Source organism: Eschrichtius robustus, chromosome 6 (assembly GCF_028021215.1).
Source record: "Eschrichtius robustus isolate mEscRob2 chromosome 6, mEscRob2.pri, whole genome shotgun sequence".
NCBI lineage: Eukaryota > Metazoa > Chordata > Mammalia > Artiodactyla > Eschrichtiidae > Eschrichtius > Eschrichtius robustus.
This window is the reverse complement of record NC_090829.1, coordinates 78,416,827-78,435,468: the sequence shown is the minus strand read 5'-3', so window position 1 is coordinate 78,435,468 and position 18,642 is coordinate 78,416,827. Positions and strand designations below refer to the sequence as shown.

The window sequence follows — 18,642 nt, the reverse complement described above, 5'->3', positions numbered from 1 at the left end:
CATGGCCCTGGCCCTTACAAGGTGGCCCTCTTGAGGGGAAGAGAGACTTTAAACAGATAATTACTTACACAACTAACCATGTGATTACAACTGTGCTAAGTGTTACTCAGAAATACAAGGTGCTCTGAGATAACTTAATAGTAACACCTGATTTGGGGGGTGAGGGAGGGAGATGCGGTCAGAAAGACTACCATGAGGAGAGGACCTTTGAGCTAAGATCTGAAGGAAGCAGAGCAATTAACTAGGTAAAGCTGGGGTAAGGGGAAGTGGGAAAAGAGAGAAGAACGGCTAGACTGTATATGCAAAGGCCCTGAAGTAAGAAAAAGCAAATCTCTGGAAATACAAAAACTGGAAAAAATGCTTTTTTGCCCCAAGCTCAGAAAGAGGAATTAAGCTGAGGAGGCAAACAGAGCTTCCTATACCATAACAAAAATGCTGGTCTTTAGCCTAAGGGTAATGGGAAGTCATCTAAGGGTTTTAAACAGGGAAAGAAGATGAGATTTTTCTTTTTTTAAAACTGTCTCTGGTTTCAGGATGAAGAATGGCTGAGGCGGGAGGGCAGGGAGTGCACAGGGACTAGGGACGAGGCTACTGCAACCACGGAGGTGAGAGAGCAGGGTAACCCCAACTGGAGGATGGTCTCGGACAGAGAAGCAGGTGGATGCTGGATACTTCGGGTGTAAGTCACCAGACACCGCTTAGAGAGGCCACCAGAATGGCTCAGAGGTTTCTGGCATAAGAAGCTTCTTGGATAGTGCTGCTCCTGGTGATAATGTTCACACCCTTTGACCCAGTCATTCTCCGAGGAATCTATCCTAGGGAAACAATCAGAAACTTGGACAAGATTTACTTTCAAACATGCTCAGTACAGTCTTATTTATAAATTTAAAACTTCTAAGCAATCTAAGCAAAATAGGAGAATTTTAAAAATAAATTATGGTACTACCATACAATGGAATATTAGGTAGCCACTTAAAAGTCATATTTAATGTCAAGAGAAGCTGCTCAGAATATGTTAAGTAAAAAAAGAGAAAACACAGGCTGTTAAAATTAACACAATTTTATGTTTAAAATACAGAAAGGCTTGCATGGACATATATCAAAACGTAATTAGTGATTGCCTCTTGGTAATAGGACTAAGTTGTTTAAATTTCTTTGGGTCTTCCCATTTTTCCAGTGTTCTCTAAAATGAGAAGGTATATTTTAATTTTTTAAATTATTTCTACTTTTAAATAATATTTTTTGAGCATTTACTATGTGCTAGGCACTGTTCTAAATGTTTAATGAATACGAACCCATTTAATCTTGAAAACATTTCTAAGATACAGAAAAGTTAAGTGACTTGCTCAAAGTCACAGAGTAAGTCAAAATTTGAACCCACGCAATCTGACTTGAGTCAGCTCTCTTACATCACTACCCTACACTGCTCGTGGAAGTACTGTATTTATACTCAAAGAAATAACTTTAAAAAGAACAAATTATTAAGACAACCCACATAATGGGAGAAAATATTTGCACGTCATATATCTGATAAGAGTTAGTATCCAGAATATATGAAGATCTCTTTTACCACTCAACAACAAAAAGACAAAAAAACCCCAAAGAAACACACATAAAAACAAAAAATCTCAGTTAGAAAACAAGCAAAGGATTTGAATAGACATTTCTCCAAATTAGATATACAAATGGTCAATAAGCCCATAAAAAGATGCTTGACAACATTAGTCATTAGGGAAATGCATCAAAACTATAATGAGATAATACTTCACACCCACTAGGATGGCCAGAATAAAAAATGGAATAAGTATCGGCACAGATGTAGAGAAACTGGATCCCTCACACGTTGGGGTGGGAATGTGAAATGGTTCAGCTGTTTTGGGCAACAGTTTGGCAGTTCCTCAAAAGGTTAAACATAGCTGCTGCATGACTCGGCAATTACACTTCTAGGTTTAACCCAAGAGAAGTGAAAACATATGTCCACACAAAAACGTGTACCTAAATGTTCACAGTAGCATTATTCATAATAGCCAAAATGTGGAAATAACCCAAACGTCCATCAACTGATGAATGGATAAACATTTTGTTTATCAATATGATGGAATATTATTCAGCAATAAAAAGAAAATACAGATACATGCTAAAACATGGGTAAATCTTGAAAACATGATATGTGAAAACAGTATGATTCCATTTATATATATCCAGAATAGGCAAATCTATAAAAACAGAAAGTAGATTAGTGATTGCCAGGGGCTGGAGAAGGGGGTGAATGGGGAGTGACTGCTAATGGGAACCAGATTTTTCAGTGTGACGAAAATGTTCTGGAATTAGATAGTGGTTGTGGTGGCACAACATTGTCAAGATGCTAAAACCACTGAATTGTATACTTTCAAATGGTGAATTTTATGTGAATTTCGTCTGAATTTTAAAAAAGAACAAATTATCTTTAGTAAAAACTCAGAGCAGTTTCTCTCAATTGCAGAGACTTTCTACTTCCCTTTTTCTTCTATGCTGGAGTAGTAACTTCAAAATGTCAAATTACTGTATCTCCGCTATAAAACAGGATAATAATAGTACCACTCCAAGTGGGTTTGAAGAAGATTGAGAGAGGTAATATGTATAAAGCCCTCAGAACAGTGCCTGACACAACAGTTCTCAATAGCTCTTAGTAGTAGTATTGTATTTGGAGTCTAACCAGGAGGTGAAAAAATTACAATTTCTATTTTTCTTCAAATTATTGTTTAACAGACACTTCAATGAGTGGAAAATTTATCTGACTAAAATCAAGAAGAAAAGAGCACAAGCTGATTTTTACATAGCTGCTGCTGGTCTAGCATTTAATTTAATAATACAATAAACATTTTGGTCTGTGACTAGAATGAGATGCCAAAGAGTTTCGGGTCTATTAATCCTGCTCTACCTGTCACTGGAGTACAAAGGGGTTCCAGACCAAAAACCCAATAATTATATGAGATATCCTAGAAGATCAACATGAGAAAACTAAGCTTGGAGAAGCTGGAAGAGAAACTGGGTAATTTTCTGGTTCCTTCTGAGTTATTAATAGATATTCTTAGAGCCACTTCACAGCAATGCTTAAAACACTATGAATTTCTAGACTACCAAGTTTACCCATATTTATATAGAAGTTAAACACATATTCTGAAGCCAGACAGTGGTCATGGACTTCTTTAGATTAGAAACAGTTTCTAATGTAAACTCTTTCTTTCCTATAAACTAACTGTATTTAGAGTAACAGTAATTGCTTTATCTGGCTTAAGGCAAAAAATCAAACTGTTACAAGTCTTCAGGGAAAAAGAGGGAGCTGGCAAAATCAAATTGCTTAAGAGGATGAAAAAAGCAGCTTCACATATGTTTCACATTTATGTAATGCAATAGAGGTCAGGCAGCTGATAAAGCAGAGAGATAAAATTACACCCAGACTGAGCACTATAAATAGTGAGTGAGGCAACAAATAAAAGGACACATTGTACATGAGTCAAAAGTAGAAGGGATTGTTAGATTAGTATTGGTCTCTTTCAATCACATAAATAATAGCACATTAACAAATATTTATTATTATTAAGTGTCTACTATGATCAATGAACCATGATACATGAACAAATACATTTTATGTGGGGTTATAAATTATAGGTTGTTTAGTCTAAAAAAATTATCTTAAACTGTCCTTTTAAAATTTCTAATGAAGTTTTCCTATCTGAAAATGGTCCAAAAGAGGATTCGAAATAAAGGATTCTCTAGAGATAAAGAAACCACGGTTGAGAATATGGGAATGCTACTGAAGAGACATTATGATGATGATTCCTTGTAGTCCTACCTGTATCTGTGTGTTTCGTTCCCATCCTGAATCGTATCTGCTTGCCCTGAAGGACCTCAGAAAGATGTTTTGCAGTCCAGTGTTGGGCTGGCCAATCAAAAACCATGTTACAGAAGACTGCAGGTTGTTGTAAAGACATTATAATTTCTTTCGCTTTCTCTGGTGTAAAAGGTTTGACATGTTTACCTAGGGAGAAAAATAAATAACTTAAAAGTTATTTCATATAATATGAAGAATAAATAGCTAATATCATTTCTATTATGGCAAATCTTTCTGTGTAATTGCACTGCATTTACTCTTCATTTATTACTATTTACATAAATATTTGGCCTCAAAGAGCCATAATCCTTCAATGATTTTTCTCAAATATTAAATTGTAAATGTTGGAAAATATTTACAATCTTCAATGTCAAAAATGTTTTTTTAAAAAGGCTTTCCAAGTATTTATATACATTTAAAAGATGCAATTTTTTGAAAATATTATTTCCTAAATAGAGAATTATGTAAGAAATGCTGATGGAACCTACTCTTGAACAACTAGAGTTGCTGGACTCAGCAATAATTCTACTTGATATAGCACATGTTCTTGCCAAGAAGACTACCGCATTCATACAGCAGTGGATGGGGAGCAGGAGAGGGGATTATTTTATTGCAAGATTTAAAAAGATAAAATATGTACTAGGGTGGATATCAGTGTTAATCATTGATTCTGACTGCATCTATAAACTGTACAAGGGAATATGCACAAACTAACACTGTGACTTACTGAGGACTTCAATAAATTTCAATCATAGAATGTTAATCCCAGATAGGAGGGTAAAGATTAATATTTGTTAAATAAAAGAACAAGTAGGGACTTCCCTGGTGGCGCAGTGGTTAAGAATCCGCCTGCCAATGCAGACGGTATGGGTTCGAGCCCTGGCCTGGGAAGATCCCACATGCCACGGAGCAACTAAGCCCACAGTAGTGCGCCACAACTACTGAGTCTGCGCGCCTAGAGCCCGAGCTCTGAAACAAGAGAAGCCACCGCAGTGAGAAGCCCCCGCAGTGAGAAGCCCGTGCACCAGAACGATGAGTAACCCCCTCTAGCCGCAACTAGAGAAAGCCTGCGCGCAGCAACGAAGACCCAACAATGAAGACCCAACACAGCCAAAAATAAATAAATAAATATATTAAAAAATATATTAAAAAAAAAAAATTAAAGAACAAGTAAGTTTCTCTTTAAAGACATCTCAAGATGAAAGTCTGGGGGGAAAGTTGAAAAATGCTTCATACTCTGATCCCCAAAACATGAATTTATGATTCTCTAGTACAATCAGCTAAACCCTCTATTTCAGTTACCTAATCTGTAATTCCACTTACTCAAAAAATTACGAAAAGCTCATGAACAATCCAAATTCCCCCTTCAACCAACCTTCTTCTAAACTATCTGACAAAAGGACGAGGGATGGAGAAGAACTCATCGAGGAACCTGAGTAATTTGTACTTGTCTGAATGTGAGGCTTGTTTTTAAAGAAAATGAAAATTTAGGTCAGTTTGGCCCTCCTTTCTCAGACAAGGGCAAAACTCAGAAACCTCTCCTAAACCAGTGGTGAAAGCGAGCAGGCTCTAAGCCCTCAGCAGTTGACATCTGAGAACACTCTGGCCCCTTCTGTGTAGTCAGGGCTCTCATGTGAGGACATCAGTGCAGGTGCTTCAGGGGATGGGCAAGTGCAAGAGGTGGGGCTACGTGGAGTAGGGAAGACAGAAGGCACTCTTAGGTCTGTATGTAAAAGAAGGCCCAAGTTTATCTTTAAGTGACCTTTACATACTGAAGAGCCCTGTTAAGGAAAACAGGCTGCAACCAGGAATTGTTTAAAAAAGGTCTTAACCCATGCCAGCCTATAAATGTAAGCACAGGGTTACCTAGATTGCAATGTACCAAGTCTTCCTGGACTTGGAGTGCCTGGATTCCCTGTGTATGAAAATGGACAAGTCACATTTTTTATTATATATTTTTAAAGTTTTGCTAGACCATGAAAAGCTGCAATACATTCATGATAATACCTGTTGTTTGTGACATATAAATTAGTACTACCCTTTGGGAAACAACTGGGAAAATGATGCAAAAGTCTCAAAGAACCACCCATTAACCTAATAACTCATGTTAGAGGAACTTGCTTTTAACAAAGTAATCATAAGCTACATACATATTCATTTATACTATATATATGTACATACATATGCATAAAATATCTATTACCATAATAAAAAACCTGAAAATATAAACAACCAAATGTCTCAAAAGTAGAAAAATAATTTACTAAATATTTCTCCCATAGTACAGTCCCCTGGTACATTCAATTCATTAACAATAAAAATGAGGGCTCTGTAGAAATGTGTGGAGCTGTAGGGACTGGAACTGACTCAGAGAGTTATTGCAACAGCCAAGTGAGAAGAGTGGTAATAAGGCCCTGAACAACAAAGGGTGGCAGTGAGGAAGGCAGAGATGGTAGAGATGGAGAAATACTAGGAGAACGACGTCAAAGACTATTATGACTGAAGAGATGTGGGGTAGGAGGCAGATGCAGCTGTAAGGAAGACTGAGGTTTCCAGACTTTGTGACTTGCCACGAGAGAAAGGTTAGGAGTGACATCTCCTTCTGTTGGGAAGATGAGAGTTTGGTTTTGATCATCATCATCATAACAATACCATATATTTACTTGTATAAGGCTTTACTATTTGCCACACACTTTTGTTAAAATAAAAGTGCTCACTGGATCCTCTAAGAAGGCTGTAAAATACAGGTAGAGAAGGTATTTTATTTCCATTATCCAAATGAAGAAATGGAAGTTCAGATGTCAAAGGTCAAAACACCAGTGATGATAGGACTATAGGTCAGGTTCCCTGATTCCAAGTCCGATGCTCTTTCTACCACATAATCCTGCTTCCAGAGAATTAAAACTGTAGGACTTACACTAGCACTAAAAACAGAGAGACAGTATAACCCGAAAAGATAAGCTGGTGCAGGGAAGCTTTAGATGGATCCATAGATAATAAATCCACATGTGTTGTTGGGGAGAGAGGAATGTTCTGGTTTGTGCACATGTTTGTATGTGTGGTGGGAGGAGTAGTTAATACCTATAGTAGAGATTGCTAGTTGCCTACCTTACCCACTACTGGTTCCTTCTTCCTCACTAACAGAACTTTGGGCAATGGGAGCAGCTGAAAAATTACATTTCCCAGATTCCTATGCAGATAGGAGTGGCCAGAGATACATCTGGAAGTTGCTGAGTCAGCCTTTCCCCCTTATCCTCCTCTCCTATATCCTGCCTGGAAAACAGACATCATGTTTAACCATCTCGACAGAAAAAAGGCCCAGGAAATTGCAAACACCGGCTGAAAGAATGCAAAGATGTCCATCTTTGTGCCGCTGAACCAAAGCCAGCAAAATTCTATCCCCTGAACCCTTTCACATAAATACACTAACTCATAGACAGGACTCTGTTATTAGTTCATAACTGGTATAGCACCTTGCCTTCTGAGGCTATGGTTTTCAAGGACAACCATATTCTCCCTAGAGAGTGCTCTGTGGCTTAGTTTAGGCTGGATGAATCATGGCTGGTGGGACTCACTGTAACATTCTTTCAGTTCTACGGTTGTAAAATGTTCAAGCTTTGAACATTTTGCTTCTAGAACTTTAAAGGGCAGAGAAAAACAGAAGCACCAGTCCTTTGGGGATGACGATTTATTCATGCTGCTTATCTTAAATCAGAGCCAATAGATCACATGGCTTTGAATGTTTTCAAAACAGTTCTCGTATTTGTACACCTAAGTACGTGGGCATTAGTAACACATGAGTAGTGTTTTGACAGAGGAGCTTCAAAGAAGTAAATAAATATTTTTTCCTCTAACATAACATTAAATTTTCTAAAAAAGTATTTAATGATCTGATCAAAAAATGCCAAACATCCCAAAGGTTATTTAATAGGAGACCCTAAAAACTAAAGTTTGCTGAGAAAGTACCAGGCCCAGTGATTGGAATATATTAAATGCTCAAACATTTGCTAAATGAATGAAAAGTGCTATAAAGCATATGCAGAGTAGATCAGTAGGATGCTCACCATAACAGGAAATTAGCATACTTGCAGGTTTCAGGCCTATCAGTGAAATAAAACAATCAGCTGGTTGTGAGATAAAAGTAATTTGGGTTCTGATCCTTTAATCAACAATGAACTGGGCTATTAAATTAACAAATTTAAGTGTTACAATTTTCTTTAAAGAAGAATACAATCTACACTGTATTAATTAAATAGCCTAGGGATGCACCCAGTCATTCCATGCCAGGGATATTTGCAAAGAGCTATAAAAATTCTGAAGCAACCTCAAAAGCCTTTAAAGAGTAAACGTATTTAGGTCTAAACTTGCAGCAAGTAGCAATTTCTAATTAGATGACTTAGAAACTGCTGGAAAAAACGATTAGTGATCTAGGTGTCGCACAATAGTCTCTTCTCCCTCCAAATGTATCATGTTATTCAGACGATTTATTACAGCTTTGGTAACAATTCTTTGGAGATGGTGAAACACCATCAAAAAGCAATTTACTTTTTTCTCAGTTAATTTTTTCTTTAATTAATGCAAAGGACAAGATAATTTGAAACCTAATTTCTCTGAATTTGCTAGCAATCTGGCTTCAGTCAATTAATATCTGGCTTGGATTTGTATCTGAGATTTAGAATTTAAGACAAGAAATACCAAGTTTCCAGAATACGCTCCTAATATTGATAGAATACAACAAAGACAAAGATCCTGAAATTGAAATTAACTCACTCCTCATGTCAGGTATAATTTTAATAACTATTAATTTTAAATTTAATAGTTTTATATTTTATTAAAAAATTTTCAGAAGGTGACATCAGAGTAAGCCTCAAGTTACAATGCAGAGACTCACCACAGTGATACAGTATGAACAAAAAATTGGGTCCTAGCACTGGGAGCTAAGTTATTTCTAAATACATACAGGTAAGCCTATGAAGGCTTCATCAATCTGATGACTACTGTATATACACACAAGGGTCATCTACCATCTGGAATGGTAGATATCAGGGTAAAAAATAATGAACATTTAGACCAGGTCAGAAAAATGCTGATGGAATTACGCAAGTACTACTTAACAAAATGACTGTGTTCAGACTGAAGACCGAATGGTAAAACTTACACCAAAGATGATTTTAATTTTATAGTCACTATTTTAAAATGTCAATACGAACTAAGAAAATTCTGCTGCTGCTGAACTGTCATAAACCCTTTGAATTTCAAGATCTAGAAGGTGGTGCCGACGAAGAAACCACAAAGTGTTGAGGCTGTGTTGACATGACCTTGCCAATACCAATGCTCAGTGTGGTAGTGAACACCCAACCAGGTTCAGGCTGGGGACCGGAGACAGTTACATGCTGGACATTTACCATCCTCTTCTTCCCATCTTCTTACACTTGTAACTCTTGCCCAGTTAACCCAGAAAATTGTCTTCTCCTCCTCATTTTAATCCATTTATGAACCAGAAAATGACTCATAGTGCTTTTAAGTTCCTAAACCTAAAGCAAGAAAAGTAAATCTATATTTTAAGTGAAATTAATACTTGAAAGACTGGTGCCTCAAAGACTGCAGCTCTTTAAAATGTTTCAAAGTACCTTCAAAATTTCTACAAAAATGTTTCCATTTCTTCAGCTTCCACTAAGTAAATTTTCCATAATTCAGAATAAACTGGTTATTTCATCTCTTTTCATCAAAAATATTCAACAGAAGAGTCTTGAAGAGGTATGTGGACACTCACATTCATAGTAGCACTATTCACAATAGCTAAAAGGTGGAAGCAACCCAAACATTCTTTGACAGATGAAGGGATAAACAAAATGTTTATACATGCAGTGGAATATTATTCAGCCTTTAAATGGATGGAAATACTGTCACAGGCTACAACATGGATGAACCTTGAGAACATTTTGCTACGTGTAAAAAGTCAGTTGCAGAAAGACAAATATGGTATTATTCTACTTACATGAGATACTAAAATAGTCAAGTTCAAACAGAAAGTAGAATGGCAATTACCTGGGGCTGAGGAGAGAGAGAAAAGGGGAGTTATTTTCCGGGTACAGAGTTTCAGATTTGCAAGACAAAAAGGATCTGGAGATCTGTTTCACATTAATATGAATACACTTACTACTGAACAGTACTCTTAAAAATGGTTAGATGATAAATTTTATGTTGTTTTCTTGTCACAATTTAAAAAATACTGAACAGTTCTGTTTTTCTAATATTATCGTTACCAAATATGAAGTACCTTAGCTACATGTAAATTACACAAGTGCTCTAGCATGAGAATTTTTCACTTTTTAAGATCACACAGGCTTGTGTTTTTCTTCAAACTTCCCTGCCTCCTCCTGCCCTTTTAAAAAATGAGAACAAGAATGACATGGAGAATATGGCACCTCTAACTGAAAAGGAATAAATCCAGTTATGCAGGAGTGTCAGCTGCAGAGGAAAGTCAAGTCCATGTAACTCTGGAATGAGATATTTCCTTGGGCAGGACTGGAAGAACAGTTAGAAAGGATGCATCCTTCTCTTCACCAAGGCATAAACTTGGCTATAATTAAAACTATGAGATTAGGGGTAGGGGATTAAGAGATACAACTGCTATGTATAAAATAGATAAGCAACAAGGATATATTGTACAGCACAGAGAATTATAGCCATTATTTTGTAATAACTTTTTTTAAAAATTTATTTTATTTATTTTTTACTTTTTGCCTGCATTGTGTCTTCATTGCTGCGCGCAGGCTTTCTCTAGTTGCGGTGAGCGGGAACTACTCTTCGTTGGGATGCACGGGCTTCTCACTGTGGTGGCTTCTCTTGTTGCGGAGCACGGCTCTAGGGGCGTGGGCTTCAGTAGTTGTGGCATGTGGGCTCAGTAGTTCTGGCTCGCGGGCTCTAGAACGCAGGCTCAGTAGTGGTGGCGCACAGACTTAGCTGCTCCGCAGAATGTGGGATCTTCCTGGACCAAGGCTTGAACCCCTGTCCTCTGCATTGGCAGGTGGATTCTTAACCACTGCGCTACCAGGGAACCTCTATCTTGTAATAACTTTTAATGGAGTATAATCTGTTAAAATGCTGAATCATGTTGCACACCTGAAACTAATATAATATTATACATCAACTATACTTCAATTTAAAAAATTAATCAGAAAAAAATGTTAAACTATCAGAGCCCAATGGAAACAAATACAGTCTCAGTCTGAAAGACAGATTCAAAGTATTGATTTTTAATTTCACTGAAACGCTTCAACCAATGTATGATCCTAGAAGTAACATCTCACATTCAGAGTTCGATTTGATTCTTAACAGTAAGTAGTTTCATGTTTGTTTGTTTAAGTTCATATTTTTAAGAGTAGTTTTGGGTTTAAAACAAAATTAGGAGGAAGTACAGAAAGTTCCATATACCCCCTCCCCTCATACATGCATGGCCTCCGCATTATCAACATTACTCACCAGGGCTTGGCATAAACACCAAATGAATGTTTTCTGAATTCACAGCTCATTTTTAACAATGCATAAAACTTTACTAAGATTAACCATTTGTTTTCTCCACTTTTGTAAAATGAACTACTGAGCATGCTCACAGCAGTCTCAAAACAAAGGGATCAGTTCCATGATTTCATGCTCACCTCCACGGGTTCCCTCTCCAGCTCCCGATCACTCTATTCACCACTAATTGACTCCTAATCACCCCTGTCCCAACAGCAACTTGACAAAGCTTCTTCACTCTCAAATCCCCAATACCTCTCTCCACTCCCTCACTCAGGGGGGTGCCTTACCCTGTTCTTCTGAGAAAAGTGAAACCCATGACTTCCTTCTTCTTCACTTCAACGTTCTGGTTCACGCTGCTCCTCTCTGGTCTCCAAGGACATAATCTCCCTCCTTTCAGCTATGTACCCTGCACATTCCACTCCAGTAGCACCAGTCTGTCTCCTCGCTTTTTTCCCCACCCTCTGCCCCCTATGTGCCTTGGGCTTTTCTCCACTCATTTCCACTCCTGGCCTCTCCTCGCCAGAAACAACTTCTTCCATTCATTTCCATATTCAAACTACAGTTGTCCCTCAGTATCCGAGGGGGACTGGTTCCAGGACCCCCGAGGACACCAGAACTCTTGAGCGCTCAAGTCCTTTAGAGTGGGCCTGTGGGACCTGAGGCCGCGTGCAGACTGAGGACTGTAAGCCAAACCTTCAAATTACTCGCAGAAGCACAGACCAATCCAATCTGTATTCATTCTTTCTCCTCTCACTCCCAAAGCATGTAATGCGTGTAATATTTACAGCCCATCTGCCTCCTGCCGTGAGAATATGTATTATACTACAAGTCTTTTAATCTGTGTTCTTTTCCCCCAAAGTATATTCATAGGCTATTTAAGAGCAAGAACTATCTTCAACCTTACTGTACAAAAGAGTCTCCTGTTCATAGTGTACATTCAAATATTTTTGGATTATGGAGTGGTAATAAGTTTGCTCAAAAATTACCTTTTCTATGACCCCTACAATATTCGTTACTATACTAAACAGAGTGAAACTTTCACATGCATTTATTTAATGTATGCATTTTTCTTACCCTTTATTCACATAAGCCTTATCTAATTTAAAGCAAAGTCTTCTCTTCCAGTAGGATTTTGCCCATTTAACTTACTTTGAAATGGTAATAAGCAGTCACCCCAAAGTGGTTTTTCTGGGGAGGATGACAGTTTAAAATAGGGTTGAAAGTTCCACAGATAGGATTCGGAGAATCCTTTAATACAAAAATTTGAAGTCACCTGCAAAAATGTGTACGCATGCTATATTGTTCAGGGGAGCAAATCCATACTTTCATCAGTCCTCCTTAGGACTTCAAGATTAAGAATCACCAGTTTCCTCAAAAAGTTAAATACGGAATTACCACATAGCCCAACAATTCCACTCTTAGATATATGCCCAAGAGAAGCTGAATACATATGTTCCTACAGAAACTTGTAAACAAATGTCCATAGCAGCATTATTCATAGCAGCCCCAAAGTGGAAACCCAATGCCCACTGATGAATGGATACACAAAATATGGCATATCCATACTACAGAATATTATTCAGCCACAGAAAGTAGTGAAGTACTGGTACATGCTACAACATAGATGAACCTTGAAAACATTACGCTGTGTGAAAGAAGCCAGACACAAAAAGCCACATATTATGATTCCATTTATATGAACTGCCCAGAACAGGCAAATTCATAGAGACAGATTAGATTAGTGATTGCCAGGGGATGGAGAGAGGGTGAATGGGGAGTGACTGCTAATGGGAACCAGGTTTCTTTTTGGTGTGATGAAAATGTTCTGAAATTATAGTAGTGATGGCTGCACAACTTTGTGAACATACTAAAAACATTTTAAAAGGGTGAATTTATGGTATTTGAATAAAAACCTCCTCTTCCCCGGCTACATGCTTAACATCTTCTTTTGCATTATCCTCCCAAACCTAAATGCTATGCATTCACATTAAAACTCAACAGTGGGGCTTCCCTGGTGGCGCAGTGGTTGAGAGTCTGCCTGCCGATGCGGGGGACACGGGTTCGAGCCCTGGTCTGGGAGGATCCCACATGCCGCGGAGCGACTAAGCCCGTGAGCCACAATTACTGAGCCTGCGCATCTGGAGCCTGTGCTCCGCAACAAGAGAGGCCGCGACAGTGAGAGGCCCGCGCACCGCGATGAAGAGTGGCCCCCACTTGCCGCAACTAGAGAAAGCCCTCGCACAGAAACGAAGACCCAACACAGCCACAAATAAATAAATAAAAAAAAACAAAAACAAAAACAAAAACTCAACAGTGCTCCCAGACACCTCCTTCTTCTTCAGGTTCCTAATTTACATGTAATTTCTCAGGCTGAAAAATTTCAGAGATATCTCCAATTTCTTTTCTCTCAGTTTCAACATCAGTCAGTCACCAATGCCAGCACTTTTTATTAACAATAAAGATGGCTACCATTACTGAATATGTAATTCCTGCCAGACATTTATGCTAGATGATCTACAAGTATCTTTAATTTTCACAATAGTTATGCACTTTAGAGAGGAGGGTGCTGTGGCTAAGGGGGTTTAAGTACCTTGTCCTTCAGTCTTTCTCCCTCCAAGCTATCCTCCACCCTTCAGCCGCAGTGATCTTCCTAAAACCAAATCTTATTGTGTTCCTCCCCCATTACTCCCCCACCTAAAGCTTCTCAAAGGCTTCACACTGTCAGACTCCTTAACTTGGTATAAGGTGCCCTTCAGGATCCCTGTCTCTTACATTCCTTATACCAACTTCTTTCAGTTCCTGGACTATGCCATGCTCTTTCTCCTCCTGCCTCTGGACTTGGCACGGGGTTCTCTTATTCATTCACTCAACAAATATGTATTAAGTACCCCCTAGGAGCCTGACATTGTATTTGCTGCTTGGGCAAACGTTGTGAATAACACAGATATATGTTCTGCCCTCAAGGTACTTAAGGTCTAAGGGAAGAAACAATAATAAACAAGTAATTACAGATTGTGATAAGTGAAATGAAGGAAGCAGGATGCCGTATTATAAAACATCTAGGGTTAAGGGTCAGGGGAAAACTACGATGACTGTTTTAGATAGGTTAATCTGGTAAGGTCTCAGGTGGTGACATACCTTAAAATCTGAAGACTAAGAAGCCAGTTATATGAAAAGCAGGTAAGAGCAGAGGGGGTGATGAGTGACAAGAGATGCTCCTGGAGACATCAGCAGAATCCAGACCAAGGATTTTTGTAGGCCGTGGTTAGGAGTTTGGATTTTAACCTAAGTTCTTAGTGCAATGGATTTCACTGAAGAATTTTGAGTAAGAGAGTGTCACTTTTCGCCACTGAATGGAGAAGAGATTGGAGGGGCACAAGAAAGGAAATGGGGACACAAGGCCTGAAGATACAATAGTGGTTTAGGTGAGAAATGTGCATGATTTGGACAAAGGTGTGATAGAGGAGGAAAAAAGTAGATTAGATGCAGAGTTGACCTGACATGCAAAGTCATCAGCTGGAAGTGAGGAAGAGATGAAGAGAGGATATAAAGAGTTTGGGGAATTGTCACTGGGGAAAGAAAGTAAGGTTACTATAGAAACAGAGGATCAGAAGGATCTCAGACCCACACTGAGTGAATACTCAAGAGGTTGACCATTTTCATTTTATAATGTCATCAATTTGCCCAGGACTTTTTCAGTGTGCACTACTAATAGTATTCACGTTACCAGGCATTAGTCATTCTTTTTCCTTTCTAGGTCCCTCTACTCAACCCGGAAAAGGCAGTGTTATATACAATCAAAAGTCTCTGGATCCCATGGCAGTCCCCAGAACAGTGCCAGGCACGGAGCAATCATTCAATAAATGCTAACAGGGATCTCAGGCTCACCGGCCTTCAAACTTCATCCGTTCTCTAAAGCAGGATTCCACTGAAATCATACTCCTGTTCACAAAAGTCCCAGATATCTCCACTTATCTCAAGGGTGGTTCAATCCACTGTAACAGTCACAACACCCTCATGTGTGAAACAGCACTGGCAGGATAGAGAGATACTGGACCTATACGATGATCAAAAATCTGGGTGCTACAATTTGAAAAAAGCCACGTTCACTAGAAAGCAAATAGTTTTCCTCATAGCTTACTGCAGGGCCGAAGAGACAAACGGCCACATGAGAGGTGCCAAGAGTCAGTTGGCACAGGGTTGTACTCACGGTCTGAGTTCTGCTTAGAACCTACCTTCTTCCTCTCCAGATTCAGAGTCCTCATTAGTGATCGCCCCGGAGTCTGCTGCCATGGAGATCACTACGCGGGCTCCACCCGAACCCAAAAGTGAAGTGGAGCGGGAGCCGGGTCAGAGAGAGGCCAAAACCCGGGGTCTGAAGCCGCAGCACAGGAAAGCGTCGCAGCGGTTGCTACCAGGCTCTTCCGGAAGCGGCACGAGCGTGAAAGTCACGTGACGGGCACTGGGCGGGGCCACGCGGTTTATTTTGATTCTTGAGTGGTGGAAATGTAAGCACGTGATCGCGGTTGTGGTGGTTTTTATTTTCCCCAGACAGTAATCGTCTTCCGGTGTAGACTTTTCTTGGCTTCTTTTCTGGTTTTCCTCTAGTCTATTCCTTTTCGCCTTGGCGCTTTCTTCCTCCCAACAGTATTGGAGTTTTAGGGAATGGTTTGCTTTTTTGTGGGGCTCGGAGCAGTGGAAAGTGGCTCTGCGTTTGCTTACTCTGCAGTCGCTCTTAGCCTTGGATACCAGGAGAGCTCACGCTTCTCTTCCCCTTCTCTTCCCGACTCTCTTGCCCTTCCGGCAGCAAAATGACTCCACCTGGTTTTCGTGGCTACCGGGCAATGTGAACCTCAGGCACATGTTCTTTGAGTTGCCTGTGACTCATTTCCCGACCAAAACAAGCCAAATCGCTTGACTTAGGTTTTCAAGGACACTAACCGACAGCTGTCAGGCTTTTGGATTTGTGTATCAAAATAACCGGTTGCTTGGTCAAGAGATCGACAACCTCCACTCTTCCCGTTTACTCTTCGTGTAGTCAAAATCATAATAACTGGAGATGAATCTAGGTCATTTGGGGGCAAAAATCCTCCAGCTTTAATCAAAATATCTTTATTGCTTTTCTATTAATAACAGGCAAAAGAGTAGAAAGAGATCTATATCGTATATATACATGAATGAAATTGACTCGTTTTTAATTTCCTCATTGGGTATGTAAAGCACACAAAAAATGGCTGATTAAACAAGGCTGTACTTACTGTACATAAAAAACAAATGATTTTCATGCGGCAATCCTCTGGGTTCCCTACTACGCCTAAATCTTATCCTATCTCCCTCTCTAATTTATGAAGTTATAAACCGAACAGAAATGAGAATAAACCCAATATAGAAGCAAGCAATATATGGCTTAAGTGATTGGAGATCTCCGAGTTATTAGGCACAGGACGTAAACTTGGACACTTCCCCCAGCAATCCCGGGTTCCTAGCCCAGCCTCCGGTACTACAGCCCCTCCGGGAGTTTCCTTTTCCTCGGGCTCAGCGGCGCTCCTCTCTGCCTTCCCAATTCCTCCCGGTCCCCGCTCTGGGACACCGGCTCCACTCCCTCTCTCGCCGAGGTTTCCCCTCCACCACCCGGCGAGAGGCTAGCCCGGCTCCCGCACCCCAGCCCCCTCCTCGCCAGTCGCACCTGCCCCGCCTCCCGGACCGGGGCCGGCTCGCGCGGCGCAGGCGCAGCAACGCGGCCGCGAGGCCGAGGGCGACCAAAGCAACCTCGGTGTCCACCGTCTCTGACAGTATCCGCGCTGGGCAGCGGCCCCGCGGGCCGCGCGTCGTAATGGGCTCGGGCTGGAGCAGCGAGGAGGAGCGGCAACCGCTGCTGGGACCCGGGCTCGGGCCTGCGCCGGGGGCTGCTTGGAGAAGCAGGGGGGAGGCGGCGGCGGCGGCGGCGGCGGCGGCGGTACTGCCCGCGGCAGCCCCGAGTCCCGGGAGGGTTTACGGGCGCCGCTGGCTGGTGCTGCTGCTCTTTTCGCTGCTGGGGTTCGTGCAGGGCCTGGTCTGGAACACCTGGGGCCCCATCCAGAACTCGGCGCGCCAGGCCTACGGCTTCTCTAGCTGGGACATCGCGCTCCTCGTGCTCTGGGGGCCCATCGGCTTCATGCCCTGCTTCGCGTTCATGTGGCTCCTGGACAAGAGAGGTGAGGGGGCCCCGGGAGCGCCGGCCGGCGATGTCACTCCTGGGAAGCCGCCTCCCTCGGCTTCGTTTTAGGGGTTGTGTGAGGTGACCGAATGTTGCTGGCATCCCATTCCTGACTAGGAACACCCTGTCCCCAAAGCGACAAATGAGGGAAGGCTTCTTTGTAGATACTATGTTTTCATCAAGGCCAATTATGCAACAGCAGGGATTAAGTGATCTCTAAATGTTCAAGTTTTTGCATATTTGGACATCAGAGCATCCCCGTGCACGTGCTATGTGTGTTTTTTACACCTGACAAAAATGACTGATGCTTTGACTTCAAAGGGATTTGGGGCTTTTGAGGGTGAAAGGTCAGAAAATAGACTGATGATGCTCAGATACAAGGAAGTAATGAGCTGGCTTTGCATAATAGATGACTCAAGCCCAGGAAGAGATGTTGCGGAACTCGGATCTGACGCTTTGGTTTCTGGAAAATGGTTCTGGAAAATGGTGCACAGCAGCTTTAAAGTGTGTGTATGTGACTAGGTGCAAGGGTCAGTTGAGATTTTTAACTCTCAGATGAAGCTTGCAGATGAATGAAGACTCTCTTTCCATAGAGAATACTCTGGACAGACATCTCACTTTACCACTTGCCAGTATGATTCTGTGAGGAGAAAAAAAGGTCATAGGATTGAATGATTAGGCATTGAATTACACCACACAAGTATGGGTAAATGATTCATGATCAATGTGATGTAGCTGCTAAAAAGTGCAGGACAGTTTTAGGCACAGAAGTGTAGTATCTAAAACAAGAGAAATAGTTTGAAATGCTCTATTCTACTGTTCAATTCTGAGCGTTAATTTTTAGAAGGCCATGGGCAAACTGGAGAGCTTTAAAAGTGTGACAAGAATATAAAGGATGTAAAAATCATAATGTGTCAGATGAAGGGAACTGGGTGTGTCAAGCTTCAAAAAGAAACTTGAGGCAGACTATAAATATGTGAAGACCAAGTAATGAGGAGTTAGACTTAATGTTCATAGTTCTAGAAGGAAGAACTAAACTGAGTGAAGT

The 18,642-nt window shown here is 40.6% G+C and overlaps 2 protein-coding genes across 5 annotated transcripts in view; one reads left to right on the top strand and one right to left on the bottom strand.

The window, feature by feature from the left end:
- Positions 1 to 15,815, bottom strand: part of HSPBAP1 (HSPB1 associated protein 1) — a 54,576-nt gene extending 38,761 nt beyond the window's left edge. For 2 of the 4 annotated variants that reach the window (XM_068546619.1, XM_068546620.1), the window contains exons 1-2: positions 15,634 to 15,815; positions 3,836 to 4,021 (exon numbers count right to left, since the gene is read on the bottom strand). In XM_068546619.1, the coding sequence (XP_068402720.1) occupies positions 3,836 to 4,021; positions 15,634 to 15,691 (244 nt within the window). In that variant the 5' untranslated portion in view covers positions 15,692 to 15,815. Of the gene's footprint in view, positions 1 to 3,835; positions 4,022 to 9,872; positions 9,929 to 15,633 lie in introns of all 4 variants that reach the window. The other 2 variants (XM_068546622.1, XM_068546623.1) reach the window with 2 other exon arrangements.
- Positions 15,816 to 17,135: 1,320 nt separating this feature from the next.
- SLC49A4 (solute carrier family 49 member 4) overlaps positions 17,136 to 18,642 on the top strand; it is a 98,751-nt gene continuing 97,244 nt past the window's right edge. Inside the window, exon 1 of the mRNA XM_068546618.1 lies at positions 17,136 to 17,592. Coding sequence (XP_068402719.1) covers positions 17,232 to 17,592 — 361 coding nt within the window. The 5' untranslated portion in view covers positions 17,136 to 17,231. The remainder of the gene's footprint in view (positions 17,593 to 18,642) is intronic.